At 40.9% G+C, this 19,177-nt stretch overlaps 1 protein-coding gene across 1 annotated transcript; it reads right to left on the reverse strand.

Moving 5' to 3' along the window:
- Positions 1-9,168: 9,168 nt before the first annotated feature.
- vsx2 (visual system homeobox 2) lies at positions 9,169-14,448 on the reverse strand (the record flags this gene model as incomplete). The annotated part of the gene is made up of 5 exons (XM_083998071.1): positions 9,169-9,551; positions 9,884-10,064; positions 12,944-13,067; positions 13,590-13,674; positions 14,019-14,448. 5 exons carry the CDS (start codon positions 14,446-14,448, stop codon positions 9,169-9,171), a joined length of 1,203 nt encoding a protein of 400 aa, XP_083854197.1.
- Between the last annotated feature and the right edge of the window lie 4,729 nt (positions 14,449-19,177).

Here is a 19,177-nt window from a genome sequence, read left to right on the forward strand (position 1 = left end):
CTGCTATGACTAGGGATTATGGCGATGGGCCAATTTGCCAAAATGTTGAACTATCCCTTTAAAGACCTACTAGCATTAGCAACTCCTGACCAGTCTTGTCACTTTCCCTTAGCAACTCATAATCAGCCTCAGAGGGCTTATTATAAGGATAATGATGAAATCAGATTCCGCAGCAGAGAAAATCTAAAAGCAAAAATGTAATCGTAATAGATAGGCCTATAGAAAAAGTTGAAACAAGTTACTGCCACTCAGTGATACTGGGCACAAACTTGAGCACAGCAATTATATGCATTCATAATTTAATTAAATGAAAGGATTTCGTATACATAGGCTACCTAATATTAACTGACAATATTCTCTAATAACAACCTGGCTACACAGTAAGAAGATATCTGCAACATGATAGCTGGTCGGTGAGAAAGAACTGAGCTCAGCTGATAGGGCTGTCAGAGCAACATTACTTCAGACAACAAAGGGATTCACTGAACGAGACATGGATTGTGTGGTTAGAGAATCCTGTCAGAGCGTATAGTCAACCACAGCATTTTATATTGACTATTTGCTATTGCAGGAAAATGCCTCTGCTGTAACTGGCATGGCTCCTCACTGTCTTTTGGCATCACTGTCATCGCTGTCTAGCCTTGAGGTGACTTTCACTGCCAGAGTGCTGTGAGTGTCAGGCACAATGCCTGCACTCTGAAGTCAGGATGTCAGAACAAAATGAGAGCAGCACTTTATTCCCCTCCAGGACTTGGAAGGACCATCATGCCCGTCCTGTTCTCTTGTCCCACCTGCCATCCAATCACAACATCCAGCCTCCAGAGCCAGAGTATTCTGAACTACTCCGAGCCCTTCAGGTTCAACTTTGCAACTGGAATTGATCCAATAGGTTACTGGCCTCGAGAAGCAGAAGAGAAAAGATTCAGTACAGGGGTGCACCTTCATGCACTGCATAAGGCTAAATGCAGCAGGTGGCAAGGTAAGCAAATCTGGCGGAAAAGCTTACACCGCCTGACCTCTCCTAAATGTGTCTGTTTTCTCTTTTGCAGCGTCTCTCTCTAAGCAAGTCTCTAATGCATGAAATGTGGCTCGATGGGGGGAGACGGGGGCGAAAGTGCCGCTCTCATCAATGGGAGCTGTATGGGATGCTGAAGTGGGCTCACTCCGCCAGCGAGTGCAGAGCTGCATGTGTTTTCTCTGCCTCAATAGCTAGGAAGCTTCACCCACGCCCGCTTGCACACTCACTCACAGCATCCATAGCTAGCTTGGAAAACCAGAAGCAAACTGATTTTATTAGTCATCCACCCCCATGTGAATAAAAAAACTTTCCAAGAGACTGCAGCAGGTTGAATCTTAACTTCTGTAAATATTATGTATGAATGCAGTTTTATTATTACTATAACTTAGGTTTTGGTTTGAGAAGATCATTACGGTGTTTCTAAATATACCCTCTTAACTGAAATGAAAAGTCTCTATTTGTCACATTTCAGAAAGTCATAGTCCAAATGTCACATCTGGCAAATCACCAAAAAAGAAAAAGAAAATGAATGGGTCTTGTACGCAGAATTAAAGAGAGGAACACATTTCTGGAGGAAAACTGTTGATGAATGGGCTGAAAGGAAACGGATAAGCAACTGAAAGGGAGTGAAAAAACAAAAAGACATTAGAGCTGAGTGCTACATTAATAAGGAGCATGACGCTCTTGACTGTTCTTGCGACTGAAAGGCATTTTTCTGATCCTTATCGTTGCTTTGATGAAATACCTGTCACCACTCTCCGCATGGACAACAGAGACGCATAAACAATATTTCCAGTTTGTGCCCGGCCGTCGAAAAAGAAGATTTATCTTAAATTGTTTTGACAATTACAGTAAAAAAAAAAAAATGTAGATGTAGACATTTTCATTTTAACTGAAAGAGATGGAATTTGTCCCTGGTGAAAAGGATGTTGGTGTTCCAGTCAAAAGAAGATTCAGCAGAAACATTTTCAACTCACCACCCAAAAACTGCAACAGGAAGTCATGAATGAAAAGTGTGGAAATTGTGTTCTTGAAAATACAGGCAGTTGTGGGGGGAACAGTGGTTATCTTGTAAAAGTGGGGGAAAAAACTCTTGGCTCAGTAGTGTGGCAGATCTTCAATCGAAACCACATACAGTAGTTCATTTGGTAGATTACAGACACTTGCATGCAGTTTGAAGTTCATCCACAAATAATTTCCCATGCAAGCAGATAGATTTAATGTATATTTGATTATTCCAGGGACTCTTTCTAGGTCAACAGCAGTTCCAGTGATGTCTTTGGCAATGGATGGAACTAAATTCATGTCTGACATCCTGAATGGAAACAAGCATATAATAGCATTTACTCAGCATTTCAGCACATGAGGAATTTCAGCTTAAGCTTTTTTTTTTTTTTTTTACTTCGGTGTGTTGACCTAACTTCACATTCCCGTTCCCTGCACATGAAAGGTAGCTTCAGAAAATAGCTAGATGGGTTAATCTCATAAATTGTTAATACAAGGACTAATGCATGGTAGCGGTTGAACATGAGATCATGAATATGAATTAACAGTGAGAACAAATCTCTACATTAAAGTCCGTGTCTCAACAATCAACATGCTTTATATTAAATGGAATAATATATTTTAATTTTTATTCTTATGAAATGTTTTCCTCCCCATTCTTCTTTCAGATTGAGATACATTTTGGCACCAACCCAAGTTAAGTTGTTGAATATAAATAGTCAACTTTGTATCTTAGGAGTGACATATTGTTCTGACTTATTCCGAAGCTGTATTAAAAAAAAAACAGTCAGATCTTCATATGAACAGTCAAACAGATTTAGCATGCTCTGATCACTCCTCCTGTTCATTAAAAGAGAACTCTACCGGTTACAAACAAGTCTGTTTACAGGTGTTTGGGAGCACTTCTGCATATGTGAAGAAAAGCCTTTTCTGGCTCCAGAGGGAGCAGTGGGAAAGCTGATAAATTGCCTCAAGTGATGCTGAGTCAGTGTCAGTTGAGTGTAGACTATAAATCTGAAAATGAAAGAAAAGGGGTATATAGCAAGAAAGAAATGTTAACCAGGTCTCCATAATAGCACTGAATTACTGTGATTTTCACTCTTATTTTTATGATTCATTACTAAAAACAGTGTCTGGTTAGGACATCTTGTCAGGTTTCAGCTTTCAGATAAGTTTCAGCAAAAACTGATTTTCCCCTCAAGGTTCACAGGTTGTTTCCTCAACTGTATGAGGCCAAACACTTGAAAGTATCACCTTTTTTTTTTTGTAATGTCAGATTGTTCTCGTGACTCTCTGGGCCCAAGTTGGTAGCCATCGGGACAAAAACAACTGTAATATAATGTACTAATTATATAATGTAGTAATATAATGTACTGTAACACTTCAACGGTTAATGTTATTCAGAAAAATGTTTTTTTGGTGGTTGTTGTTTTTTGTATTTTATGCTTTCAATATTCAACTGCAGTACTTTTCACTTAAAGTAGAATTTAGACTAGTAAAGGGTAGTATAGAGTATTTTGACTTGGCTGTATTTCCCTTTTACATAAGTAAATGATCTGAGTACTTCTTCTGCTTAGCTTTAGCAGGACAAATCTGTATTCCCAACTGGTTTTTCTATAGCACTTTTCATTGTGTATCAGGAAATGAGGACATCCTAGCAGCAACTCTTGGCACAACAGATGTCAGCATCAATTTCTGTAAACCCATCTTTCTTTTTGCCCCCACCCCCACCCACCCCTGCTCTCTCTTTCCCTCCCCTCTTTCACGTCGGAGTTAAGCTCATCTTTGAAGCATTTCACACATACATGCTTATCTGCCCCCACACCTTTGTCGCACAGCAACATGTCTCTCTCTGTGGCGCCGGCATTTGCCAAGACGCACTCTGGACTGATAAGAACCTCACAGCCTCATCTCCTCTGGCTTCACTTATCACTCTTCAGCAACAAGGGAGCGCTGTCTATCTGTTCATGTTTGTCTTCTCTTGATAAGTACAGACTGGACACTTTGGTCTTCTTTGCTCTGAACATTCCTCAAAAGTGCTTTCTTGTGCCTTCGGAAACATCTAACGCAGCCAAAGACTTTGGTTTTTTAATTGCAACCTGAGCACCTGACACTTCACAAGGAGGGGGGGTGATGTCATTTTCTGAGACAGGATGTGTGAAGCAGGAAGTAATAAAGGCTGGTAAGATAATATTAAAGTAAACAGAGACTAACACAGTTTATGTCTGCCCAGATGACTGGAGCTGGCATCGGAAACAACCCACAGATGGCCTGCTGAAAATACCGAGCACTGAGGACTGGCTGTCGGACTGCTGCAGTGGACGGCGGCTGGTGCTGTGCCACACAAATCTTTGTGGGACATACAGTCACGTCCAACTTCAAAAGATAACCGATATCCTTTACTAGGTTAGTAAACACAGTGACAGAGAGGATAGAAAGGGTTATCCAGGGACAAAGAACACCCATCATTCTCCTGTCACCAGAAAATGTTGTGTGAAAACGAATATTATGACCGATAATGATGCATGCCACTGTTGCTATGCTCAAGAAAATGCCAACAGGTCAACAGGTGAGGAAATGAGATGCATTTTAATTTCCATAGCTCATTTTCCTTGTTCCTTCATCTGCTGTAGTCAGACTTTAATCTATCATAATGAAAGAATAAAGTAGCATTCAATAAGCCACAGACATCAACAGCAGACTTCAATCAGCAGCCTAATCAAAAGGCTTGTGGGGCTAAATTAGCATTATTATTGCACAAATAGAGCAATAATTTCCCAGACAAACTCAGAATACGGATGCGGTGATATGAGATGATGATGATTCTTATTCGGTGAAGTGTCAGAGAAACCTGGTTTGGCCGTGTGTGATCAACTCAGAGTGGCTGTGGGAGGATGAACCCTGGAGATGAAATCAGCCTCCAGCCAGGACACATCATTTAGCCACAGTATCAATCCCGTCTCCATTAACCCGCAGCAGACAGCCTCATCACTGAGAGCACCAGGAGAGTGACAAGAGAAGACAAATACTGATCAAGATATCAGAACATGTCGTGTCTGCTCAGAAGCTTGAAATGTTACACCCATCTATTTTCAGCCTGGCAGATCAAAATCAATGTCAATATATATGTATATTGACAGCCTATATCGACCATCTAACGTGTGATTGTGAACTTGTAATTTCATACACATGTACATCAAGGTGAAAACAGATGGGATTTGGAAGGAAGTTCAAGGCTGCCACCATGTGGCTAAAATCATGTACAATACTTCCAGTGATAAAATGGGGCCCTCAGAGACACGTCTTTATATTGTTTGTGTAACATTTTTGTCATGGAATATGCTTCAAGATTAGTAGCATCAAAAGAAATGAAAAGAAATAAAATATGTTATTAAAGAGGGGAAGACGATAATGCATCATACAGTCACATGTGTTAATATAATATAATATAACATAATATGAAAATTAAACCAAACAGAATAATTTAATTTTCATCATCAATAATTTTATGGAATAGTAAAAGTTTCAAGGATGTGTGGGCTTTATATGCATAAAATGGGTGTCATCAGCAAAAAATGGTCAGATTAAGAAATAAATTAACAGAATTACTTTAAAGCAACGAGTGAATGTCTTTGGGTTCAGTTCATGCATTCATTATATTCAAGCACTAGATCTTTATAACTAAACAGCATCGCCACTGTCTGTGGGTTCATTTCAGGATAGATTTTAAGATTTTAAATTGTTTTTTTTTTTTTTTTTTTTAGCTTTTATCCCCCTCAGAGCCCGGGGGCAGTCTGAGATCCTCTGGTAGTTCACTGCTTGCTATTCCAAGGTCTCTGTAAAAATCAGAAGGAACTAAACTTTGGAAAAATCACGGAGATCAGACTTGCAGAGTCTGAGTACTGAGAGAGAGTCTACCATGTCCTTTATACTGTATTTCATTAAATATCCTGAGGCATACAGCTTTAATAGCAGCCTAGTTGTAGTGATGAGTCTGTGCAGCAGAGGGCAGAACAACACCACATTTCAACACCTTTCAGTCTAACTACATCTTGTGCTTCATGTCAACCAAGCATGCAACCAGAACTAGGAGCATTCCCAAAATGATCTGCGGACGCTTAATCTCACCAATGATCATATTGCTGGTAACCCCATCAGAAAGAAATTGAATGTTAATATTGCATTAGTGGAAATCTTTCCATAAACCTCCCTCTGATCTCACTTTGCATGGATTGAGATGATCTTATGATGGTCTTCAACAAGCAGACTGTCCATCATAAGGGATATTGTGAATTACCTCCTCATATCCAATGTAAACAGCTTGATCTTCAGCAAATCTGATCTATCACAACCTTCTATTCCACTCTCAGAGGATTAAATAGCTTTGCACTTTAGAGGAATAATCCTCACTCTGTATATGTCTTGGCCTCAATAACTGAACCGGACTGAGGGGCTATAGAGGTGAGGGCTCGGTCTGTTGCAAATCATTTTACTCTCAGCCTCAAATGGTTATTGGGCTCTATAGGAAATTACTTCTTTTTTTTTGGGGGGGGGGGGGGTTGAATTACATTTGATGTTTGTTTCCAGTGTTAAAGCATGATTGTAATTCTCCTGAAATGTAATAGTAGGCCTATAGGCCTAGGACCTAAATGTTCAAACTTTAGGATACGTTTGGAAATTGCTAGAAAATCATTCTTTACTGGTTAGCATTAGCATAGCTATCACATAAGGGGGCAAAAAAAAGGTCAGTTTAGTAGCCTTGCAAGCTCCACACAGCTGAGCTTTGAGCTAAATGCTACTATCAGCGTGTTAAATTGCTCCCAATGCTAATGGGGATGTAATGTTCATTAGCTCATCTTATTTTGTGTTAATACTAGGCAATTAGCATTAAGAACAAAGTGAGGCGGAGTGGAATGTCATTAGTTTTTGAGGTTATTCACAAAAGTTTTGGACAAATCAATCAAAATTTAAAGCAATCATTAAGATTCTTGCAGTCCATCTTGAGGAGAAGATGAAAATGTGTGTCAAATTTTTCAGCAAACAATTCAAGAGCTGCCAACAAAGTACTGTAGGGTAAATTAACAAAAGTGTGAGCGCTAGAGATAGCCAAAGGAACGTCAGTGTTACCTAGCTTACAGTAGCTAGAGGCATCCTCTGGAGAATGAATTCATAAAAAATATCATGACAATAGTTGATGAGATATCAGTCTGGACCAAAGGGGTAGAGTGATCGACATTGCCATAGGACTAATGCTTAAAGCAAGGGTAAAAGCTTAAGATCGTTTGGAGATATCTCATTGGTGATTTATAAAGTGATGCCAGTTTCAGTCAGTGGGGTGATACGTTTTCAACTGATGTCTACTTGGAATAAAGTGACATATCTGCTCTAAAGAAGGTTTTGTTGCTGATTTTATAGTTTGACCTCAAGATAAAACCCACAAAAGTTTGTTTGTTTTTACAGGTGAAGATTCATGGTTTGTAAATTGCTTTCATGTGTCAGTCTTTTCAGGTTTCAGAGCAAGAATAGAGCCACTGGATTCTCCATATCCATCTCTCTTTACATGTAGGCCTACCTCTGACACTATTTAAGTGGTCGAGTATCTCTTAGATTTACACCTCAAAATAGACAAATCAGGGTAATTCCCCAGGTTCAGAGCACCATTTATTACCCTGATGACACACTCAAGTGCATTTCCTAGCCATCATTAATTATTGTGTGTATACTTATCTCTGTCAACAATGTAATTAGCAACCTGTTCTTCATTTGGTGACATTATGGTTCCAGTCTGAGCCATTCAGTGCAGAGACCTGCAGCAGCATACTGATAATCACTGCCCCTTGCCCCTTGAAAGTGCTGCCTGTTTAATTGGAAAAGATCTCGGTTGTTCAACTCATTAGTGCGGTCTAATAGCTAACTGAGGATGAAGTGTGAAATCTTATATGGATTACAGCTAATGCGAACACGTTGATGTGTTGTTCAAGGGGCTTGATACAAAGTTTTATGAACAGCCCGGGGAGAAAGAAGATTGCCAGCAAATAAAGCTGTTAGACTTTGGCTAAGTGTTTAGATAAGAGGATGAAACAGCTTGAGTGGCGCCGGGTAATAGCATCTATTAAAGTGATTTGAAATCAAACTGAGGTCATCCTGCAGGATGTGAGGCGGCGGGGGTGGTGGAGGTGGGGGTGGCTGTCACTCTTTCTCCCATCCCAAAAGCACCGGTCCCCTAGTTTAATCTGAAATTGAAGGCTCTCAACTGCGACGGATTATAGGGACTAACCCAAGCATGCAGCCAGGGACTGTCTCCTAATGAGCCCGGCCAGCAGAGCATCAAGTGACAACAAGTAGCTACTCCAACAAGGGGCTGGGGGGGGGAGCAACTTCATGCCAGTTAAGAGTCACAATAACTCTCTGATTATTATCTGTTACAAGCTTGAAAAGAAAGTAGAATAAATAGACACCAAAAAGCCACATTTAATAAAAGACTATTTCAATTTTTATGCTTTGTATTTTGAGTTATACACATTTTTAAATGAAAACACAAACATCTTTTTTTAGGACTACAAGAAAACATATCTAAAATTGTGCCTTAGTGAGAGAGATTAATATATCAATTATATACAGCGCAATATAGGACAACATTTACTTTCTTTCTCTTGGAAGAGTACTGTCGGTGGGATGGTTCTTATTTCAAATGTCACCATTTACTAATTGTACAAGCAACATTAAAATGAATGCCATGGATGAAATGCAGACCTCCAGACACTGACTGCTCATTGGCCATCTCAATTGAGATATTATAAATTTTATACTGGATAAAATTTGACTGATCTGGCTCTATGTATGTACACCAATATTAACACCTTACTCCCACTCACTCCAGTCTTCTCTACTATGCATAAAAAAACAACAACTGTAAGTAAACTGTATGTTTGGAAGTAAATCAGAAAAAAAAGTGCATTAGCATCTTCTGTGCAGCAGATGAGTTTTCCTCTCAGAGACGTCCAGATGCAGGTCAGTTGAGAGAAGTCGATGAAAGGAAGGATGACAAACCTGCAGGACAGTTTATTTATGTCGCGTAAGTCCGTACACATGCTGGAAGCAGCCAGGCCACCGCGTTCACCCGGGAGAATAACAGTCTTCAGTCTCTACGGGCTTTTCTCCTCATCTGCTGATGCACTCGGGAGATCGCTGGCTTTCTCCTCGGCCGCCTGCCTCTCCTGTTTGCCCTCCTGCAGTCTGTCATGAGAAACTGTCCCCAGCACTTTGGCACTGTGCTCCTGTGCCTTGGCCCTGAGTGCAGCAATGCTGTTCTCTCTCAGTTCCTCTTTAGAAATGGTGGACTTGCCCTCTGACCTCTTTTCCTCTGCCTCAGCGTCTTCTGCCCTCTGAGAGCTGGGCTGCTGGGGTGCGTCGCACTTTCCTGTTGGCGGGGGAACGACTGCCTCCATGGACTTTTTGTGCATCCCTGCAAAGAGTTGCGGGTATTCAGATTTAGAATTGCGTCTGTTGCTTGGTAAGCCATCTTGGACTGAAAATAGCAAGCAAAAATAGTTCTGGTTTAGAAAAATAATGTTTAAATGGACAAGGGCAAATCATGGCCAATGTGGAGGATGGAAATATTTTATGGGATGCAAAGTCTGTGCTGCAAGATTTACATCAGTCAGTCACGATGACAATGAAAACTCAGGGGAATAAATCTTTCACTGGTGTAGAAATCATGATGATGTGTGAAAAACTGAAAAACATTCAAACAGCCACACAGAGACGCTTTTAACGTGATATTAAACTTGATTCATGCCATAAAAATGAGCGGCTAAAAACAAAAATGAGAGAATATAATTGTGGGGATGTCGGCCTCACCAAGCAGCCAGGGGGCGCAGGACTCCATGATGCCATCCTTGGCAGATTTGAGGATGGATTCCGGCAGGGGGATTGAATGCCTCACCATGGCTCCATACAGCCCATACTCAGCCATCACCGTGCTGCGGCCCCAGCATTTCTCCCTCTTCCTCCACTTAGCTCTGCGGTTCTGAAACCATACCTGTGGCAGGACAACAGGTCAGTCAGTAATAAGGCAGCGACAGCATCACGCTGAAAACAACTATTAGAACTTATACAAGCAGCAATGCAACATCCAGAGAGGGAAACATGTGGGAATTAATACTAATCATAATTACACAATTCTGTTACTCAAAAATTACTCAAAGAAATAAATTTGGGTCACCTTTAAATAATTTCTATAATGATCAACCTTTCTTTTTTTTTTTTTTCCAATAGTTGTGGATGTAGGCGGGATGGTGCCATGTCTGGTGCAGAATGGTGACTCGAACCATGTGATGACGGAAAACATGTGATTGGTGGTCATTCTGATTTACCCAAAATGTGCCAAATATGGCAGAGTGCAGATTAAACAGAGAGAGGGATTAAACTTGTGATGACCCTTTGGCTGCAAACAATCCACTTGCAACTTGTCATTTATAGTTTCTTATGTAAAATGCAACAATTGTTGCCCTAAAGAAGTTTTGGCTCTATTATATTATATAATAGGCTATGGATAATGATTTAGTCATCAGTGATATCAATAGCCTATTTTGTAACACAGCATTCTAAAATGTTGTTAATCCATTAATGAATACTTGATAATTTGTCACAAAAGGGTCCAGATCTTCTGTGGCCATTTTCCAGAGGGTAAGTGAGGGAATGATCCAATGAGTTCATGGCTGAATCCATCATTCTCAAACCTCCTCTCTTTTTCACCGAGTCTTTTGAGGAAATGCTGCCAATGTGTTTCTTTTATCAGTGCATGAACACTGGCTTTTAATATTTCAGTGGTTGTTTTAAAGCTGAATTACTGGTATAAGGGAATGGAAGTGTGAATCAGATCAACTCAATACAACTGTTGCTCTGTTTTGATTCCCTCCATTGATTTCCCATAACCTCCTGCTACAGGTGTGAGGGCTCTCCGGCTGCTGTCAGAGCTCATCTCCAGCTACCTGTGGTGCAGTTACAGATGCTTTGACACATCAAGACACTCGGCATGGCCACAGCAGCCAACAGGCTGCTGGAGGCCCTGCAGGCTATCTGTCAGCTCAGAGAGAGGCCAAATTGATTGTATAGCACAACACAGGACTGTTAAACACTCTACTTAGGCCCCTGTGATGGCTCAATGAGGAGAGGAGGGGCCCAGAGAGGAGATCCAAGTGAGGAGACAGATATTAAATTGAAAACGACCAAATCCTTTTCAAGCTTTTTTTCTGGTAATTCTGATGATAACCCTTATTTCATACAAGATAGTTATCTTCTTTTTTCCCCCTCTTTCTTTCTTTTTTTTATATGAGAAATTGCTTCTCTGCCCCTCAACAGAAGCCAGTGTGGAAGCTGCGAGGAGAAGCGACCCTGGGGCACGACGAGGCTGATTGAAAAATAAGTTAATTTCAGGCCCAATCGATGGTGGGCAGGCGGGCAAATATCACGGGAAATTAAACTACCGGGACTCCGGGGAGCAGCGCTATTGACCCGTGCTAATAAATTCAATGTAGTTATTTCATTTGAACTCCCTGCGTCTCTGCAGCAGCAGCAGCAGCCAGCCAGCCTCCCCAGCTCGTCTGATTTAACTAATTACACTCAATGAGAAAATTGGGTGTTAATTTTATTTAGTAGCTATAGGAGCGCCTGGCTCTGGCCTTATTTATTTATTTCCTTTTATTATTTATTCGCGGCTGTACTGTTTGCAGCCCGTAATGAGAATGAGATTAAAAGGCGCCCCCCGGCAGATGGATGGTCCAGGTCACACTGCAATCTTCTTCCGCCTTGATAGCTTGATTAGGTCGTTAGCGGCTTCTTCTCCAAGAACAAATTGTTTCACATCCAACTACTGCGCCTGATGAGAGATTATGTGTCCTGGCGTAGGATGCTGGAGGAGAGCACTCTTTGTTCAGACAGGAAGGGGGAGCAGCACTTGATCGATTCACCCAGGGGTGGGGGCGGGGGGAGGTATGTGGGTGGAGGTAGGATGTGTGTGTCTGTGTGAGGGGTGGGGGGGTCTCACTTAGCCCCATCTCCCCTTAAAATACATCAAGAGCAGCAGGAGAGGCAGCTGGTGGCGGCCTCCGCTCAAATATTACAGCAGGTTATTAGCACTGATGGGAAAGTGAAGGATGAGGAGGCTGCATCTGCCTTTACAGGTGCATATTCATAAGGCAAACAATCATAATACTCACACCAATTAATTACAGTTATGATGAAAGAGAAAATATATATTATTCCTGCTCTGGTTGGAAGACACTGTTGCTTATTTGAAGAGTTTGATACACATGTGTGTTGCAATGTGCAGTGTCTAAAAAAATAGAATTACATTTTTTTTTTTTTTTAGCAATAGAGGACACTAAACTTTACTTTATCTTTATTTGGCTTTTTTGTTTGTTCGAACGCAAAGGACAATATATGCTTTTTGATTTTTAAATTGAAATATATTATATATATATATATATCTTATCCATTTGAATATTGTGTTTTTTATTGTATAAAAATAAAATGAAGAGGTCTAGGTTATTTCTTTCAATATGAATCTCTATATAAAAATCTTCCCAAAAGTAAAGTGCCTTATAAAAATCTAATGTAGACTATATCTAAAAATCAATCCAAGATATTGAGATAAAAATTAATCTATTAGTGAAAGTGGACCAAAAAAGCTGTAGGCTATCTATTCTATCCAAACTCCATTTCATGAAAATAGACCCAGACGAATCTAAATACACCCTATTTTAACAGTAAAAGCTGCCAATGCTAAACAAAAAAATAAAGAATAAATAAAGGAAAAAAATATACAGGTGAAAGAATTAGGGTGCACCCCCCAAAAAACAACAACTTTTGATTCCTTATTATTTGGCTAAAACAATGAATGGTAAAGTGCACATTTACCTGTATCCTGTCCTCAGGTAGCTCTGTTTTCATGGCCAGCATCTCTCGGGCATAAACATCCGGGTAGTGCGCTTCATTAAAGGCCTTTTCCAGCTCCTCCAGCTGATACGAGGTGAATATGGTCCTGTGAACACGGGTTATTGGAAGGTGTGAACGGGTTGAATGGTTTTTTTTAATGCAGAGAATATAGTATTTCTCGTGTCCTATCATGCAAACTGAGATGTGAATAACTGCGATTAAAAAGACAACGAGGAATAGAGGCAGATGTCAACAAGGGTGAAAATATAAAAAATAATCTCAGATTTTCATTAATGAGCTCTTTCAATAAACCCATTTATGTTGGTGTAACACAGGCGACCTCTTTAACGCCTGCATCACAATAATGGAGGGAAATACGAGCAATCTGTGGCCGAATTGTAGTAAATTCTTCATCATAATTGACTTTATTATCTGTATCAATAAGACTACATTAAAAAACTAAAACCAGAAAATGACCACTTGATTTTGATGAGGGAAACAATCTCTGTAAAACAATATTAATTCAATTTCACAAGGGAAAAATAGTATTGCATTAATTTCAGTGAATTTCTCCTTTGAGAAATAAATAAACCTTTTATTAGCCTGACAACCAGAAATATTCACTAACCGGTGACGTCGTTTCTTGCGTTTCTTGCTCTGATTTACAGATGACTTTGACAGTTTGCGTTCATTTGAAGATAAATCCTCGGAGTCTAGATTTTATTAAAGAAGAAAAAAACAGCTCTTAATAAAAAAATAATAATTACAGAGGACAGTGAAAAAATAAAACAGCATTTTCAAATTGCCACGAGAAATGCAAACAGCTGAGACCTGACAGAACTCTATTTCTATTCCATATATTACATTAAATAGACACACAACGTAGGCTATTAATAATAATAAGAATAATGATAATAAGAATAAGAACAATAAAAATAAGAATTAAAAAACATATTTTTTTAGAAAATATGAGTAGCAGTTTGCATGCACAGTATAGCCTATGGCTGCAAGTATGAAAACACAGTGTAATCTTTATTGTGAGCAGTAATAAGCTCACCTGAGCTGGCAGACTGGCTGGTGTCCAGCGGCCCATGCACGGACCTGCTGTGGGGATGCAGGTGAACGTCTTGTGCGTCCGACAGCACCGTCTCCAGAAACGCTGGCTGGCTGTAAAACGACGGAATTCCACCAGGGCCGAGTAATCCCATCCCGACACCCACACCCATCCCGACGGGGCCCAGCATGGACCTAGCGGCGATCAAGTGCGCCCCGGGCGGCAGCGAGCCCAGCGGGGTCCTGGGGGCCGAGGATGGCTCCTTATTGAGCCCCAGAATCTCCTGGATGCCAAAGCCGGTGCACCTGGGCGGCGGATGGGTCGCGCCGCTCTTCGGCAGGAGGCTGTTGTTACTCCCTCCATTTGCACCCAGAGAGGTTTTCTCCGACAGATTTAAACTTTCCGACAGCACGGCGCCTTGTTTCCCCGTCATGGTGTCTTCGATGCTACTTAAAAGGCCTATTTCTTACAGCGTCTCACAGGATGGTCCCCAGTGCATGATCCTCTGTGTAACACACACAAGAGTCCTTTAGAAAATGGTCCTTTTATCCAACAGGTCCATCCCAACAAGAGGCAGGGCCCAGCAGCCAATCAGCTGCAAGGATTCAGGATTCCTGTGGATCATGGATGCATTATACGCCCTCTCGGATACATATCTGCATTTTCCTGAGGACAGTATGGATAAACGAGGAAGGGATTTGGGCTACAGAAAGAAAGGGAGGAACGAAATGTCTGTCTTCAAAGCCTCATGCTGCAGGAAGAAAGGTGAATCTCTGAGAATAAAAACATTACTAAAAAAAATAAATAAAGAAGATGGGATCATGCACATTTTATATCAGATGATATGAGATTAGAAAATAGAACCTAAATAACAAATACCTCTTCCTAGAGCCTTTTTAAACTGACTGCAGATATTTCACTGCTCATATCATTTTTCGTTAAGAAGTCAGGCCTAATTAAATCGTCTATTTCACACCTCTTACTTACCTTTGAAATGTTGCAGGTTTAGAAAATTACCCCAATCTAGAATAAATCAGTTGGCTGTGTATTACCTTTCGCTGAATGGTTCACACACACATAGGCTACACACATACACACACACACATACACTGAGAGTCGGCTATGATCTCTCTGCCCAACCACTGGCTCACACGAATGGATAATTGATCTCCAGATGCTATGGGAAACTCATCACACGCAAATCAAAGGCCCTTCCTAAAAAAAAAAAAAAAAAAAAAACGACAGCTGGACGATACGGACCCACTCTACTGCACGGTCCTGAGCGGCAATAATCCCACAGCAGCAGCAGCAGTACACACCAGGCTACACAGCAGATTAGATACAGGCACATCTCCTCGGAGGAATACGGGCCAAAGAGGAAGAGTAGGATCAACTGACCTTTTTGTATTGTTGGTATATATATATATACATATTTTATTAACAGAACAAATACCTAATAATAATGAAAGTGATGATAACAATGATGATGCCAGTCATCTAAACAAGCTTGTTAATGGCTAATTATTAATAGCCTAGACACAATACATGAGCATTGGCGAAGTTGTGGAAGAAAACTGGAAGCATTTATTATTATTTTGAGTATAATTTGTAACACTTTAGTTTCTTCATTTTTAGTTTGTTTTTGGATGCAAACCTCAAAGATAAATGCACAGGCTATATTTATATGTAAAAGGTTTGTGGTTTTTCTGACGTCACTGTGGAAAAACAAGAGAAAAAAACTTAAGGTTTTTAAAACTTGTTAATAGTGTGTTTGCTAATGGCTATAAAGTTGCAGGCCAAGGCCATGCATTGTTCTTGGTTCAGGGTCCATCATGATCACTTTCCTATAGGTTATTATGAAGAGACTTCACCTATACTTCGTTTTAGATATTTGTGTTAAAATTAAGTTTTATTTATGTAATTTAACTGCTTATGGGATAATTTTAGTCTTGACATGCAGTCATCATCTAGGATTGGCCCATTTTGTGCACATGGTATGCAGATGTACAGTATTTATTTTGCAATAATGACATGGCAAATGAGCCAACGAAGGAAAATACACTAAATTAACACATGTATGAGGTCAATTAGAGAGAAAATTGAGACAGTTGCTGAGGAACTACAACTCCAGAGGACATGATGCAAAACACAGCTAAAGTTTAAACTACATGAATTGTGAGTGAGACTTAATGTAAACAGAGGTGTGCAGTCAGAGTCTCCACGGATCCTCTGCGCAAAGTCATATTTTATTTCAAACAGTGTGAAATGAGCTGCTGATTAAGAAGGAGAAAATATTGCTACTGCAATTAGTGGTTGGCCAGTTGAAACTAATTAGGGCCTATTTAGTGGAAATTCTATTAATGAAGAAATCAATGTTATTAAGATATGCTAATGACACATCAGCCTGTTGGGATCCAGCCATTTATTAACATGGAAGGGTGTGAGTCAGGATGACCCGTCAATTACAGGAGAGTCACTGCCACAGCTCTCACTCCATCATCACTCCTGCTGCAATCCATACTGGCTTTTTTTTGTTTGTTTGTTAATGGTGCCATACTTTCTTCTCTCTCTGTGGCTTTTAATAATCCATTTCCTATACGAAAATGGCTGCATGCTGATTTACATGCAGAGGAGAGGCTGCCTAATAAGGCTGTAGATTAAGGGAAGATTTAGTTCAGTCATTCGTGTAGATTGGGTTGCCCATCAAAGACATGCAGGATCTGACGGCTGCAGATTAAAAAGCAAACAGCTGTTGGAATTTTTTTTTGTTTATCTGCCCTCCCCCCCCCCTACCCTCCAACAACCCCCCCTCTCCTTTACACCCTCTCCTCCTTCACCCCTCCCTGTCTCTGCTGTGGCATTTTTTTAGGCTTAATGCAAAAAAACACGAATATAAATGAGCAGTGATCAACTTATCAGTGTGTAACCTTCAAACAAGAGTGTGTGTCGGAAGCAGGTCAAACCTTGATAAACAACTGAAAGTTTAAAAAAAAAAAAAGGAAAAAAAACCGCCCACTATAATAAATATCATATCCTGCTGATGCCACTGCTAAAGCTTGCGATGCATTTGTGATAATGAATAAGCAGACAACTTGTTTATTTGCAGGAAGGTCACAGCAGAAGTGGAAGCAGAAACTGAATCCATTAACTGATCTCCAGCACGTATAGACAGCTCCTCAACTCATCACTTTCATCTCAGATATGAACTTCTATTCCTCTAGGAGTGGTGCATTCACTGCCTCTCACCTTTTTTGTGTGTGCTGCTAAACTTTTACTCTTCCCCTCATCATGCTCTCAGAAAAGCAGGCTTACCAACTATTTTGCAACTTCTTCTAATTCTCTTCTCCAGGTCGGATTCAGTCTTTGCTCAATCAAAGCTGTTGCATTCCTCACTGTTGAAAACGGAGGTGCGGGCAACTTGATGACAGCACACACGTAGATCCGAGTCAGGGTGGGAGGAAAACTTCAGCACAGTCAGAGACTCTGCTTTCCCAAAGCGCTTGCAGGGCCGTGATGTGATGCCATGTAGCCTAAGTCCCACCGCCCGGACACCCCCTTCCCTTCCCTTCCCTCCGCCCTCCCAGTGCAGAGAGAGTTTGCAAGCCCCGCAGCTTTCTCATGGCTCCTCCACAATGGCATGTTTGGAAGCTGCCCGTCGGCATTGCTTAATTAGGCGAGGAGTTGATTAATTTGTACTAATTGACAGCTAATTTAAGGACTCGGGGCACATCGGATTGACGTTTGTCGGGGCACAGAGGCTATGTGAGGTCAAGGCAACGCACCGGATGGTTAGATAGATGAGCTGTGATCTCTCTCTCTCTCCCTCTCTGCGGGGACTGAGTGACCCGCTTCTCTAAGACGCAGCTCTGCTGGAGGCTGGAGGCCGGAGGCTGGCTGCGGGTGACAGGCAGCCACCGGTGCGTGCACCATATTGAGGATGTCAGGTCGCTCAACAGACTGATCAGTGTTCATCCGTCAGCATCAACAAGTGTCCGCACATGTTCAACCGGTCCCGATGACAGCAAGGTCACCTCCTGGAGTTCTACTTACAAAAACTAAAAAAAAACAAAAAACAAAACAAATAAATAAACACAACTTTTTCCTAAAAGTTAGTGGGCCTGTGCTGCAAAATACTTTTTTTTTATTTTGAAGTAGGCTACCGTATGGGCTACTATACGTAATGCTTTGTACAAAGGTCACGTCAAAGGCAAACACCACATTTGAGGGCTGATTCAGGCTTTTTGCGATGATGTTCGAGGTATTGTAGCCTAAGTATTGCTTTACATAATTTTATTCGATGAGATTCCACATGATGAATTGTTATAGATCAGGGCGGCAGGGGATTTTTTCTCCAAAGGGAGGACTGTAGGCTACCAAAAAACAAGGGGGTGGGGTGCAGTCCAATGTGTCTATTATATAAGACTGTAGTTAATTTAAAATAAAGATGGTATTGTTGATCTGTTACAGGGTATCTGCATTTGTTAAGAGGGATAGATGAAGCAGCGGACTTCTATGTTATCCTTTTTTTTTTCTTTTTAAATTTTCACGCACCAGTAGCTATACTAATATATAGGCATCAAGTGCAGCCAACCTAATAATCAAACATACTTTATAATAGGTCTAGTTGTTGTTTATTCAGAAGTGTGAAGCATTTAGTTTAGGTTAAGATAAATAAAGTGTATGGGAATTTTAAAGTGATTCATTATAAGATAGTATTTTATTCTTTTACATGGTTCCCAAACATTTAATGCCATCAGTAAAAAAACAAAACGTTTCTATTACTGAATGTAACCCACTTTTGGTTTGGCTGACCCTACTTTTCACTCAGACTACTATTGTGCTTTTATTAACAATGCTTCCTGCCCCCATCTTCAGTTCCTGCCCGTAAAGTCCATGCTGCGTTCACGGCTCCCCAGATTCCTGCCACCCCTGTCTCAGGATACAGTCCAGCACACACACGCAGGGGTGGCCGGCCGCTGCCTCTGCTCTGCTCTGAGAGCCGGACAACTGTGTATAAATAATCCATATTTTTTCGGAGGGGTAAATCAGGGGTCGGTGTGAGAGGCAGGGGGTGAAGCCACCGGGGCAATGGCGGCCTCTGTCCGTGTGAATCGGAAAATACGTTTAGGGGCTTATTAGCAGCCTGCGGAGAAGTCTAACTT

This window comes from Trachurus trachurus, assembly GCF_905171665.1.
Source record: "Trachurus trachurus genome assembly, chromosome: 22".
NCBI lineage: Eukaryota > Metazoa > Chordata > Actinopteri > Carangiformes > Carangidae > Trachurus > Trachurus trachurus.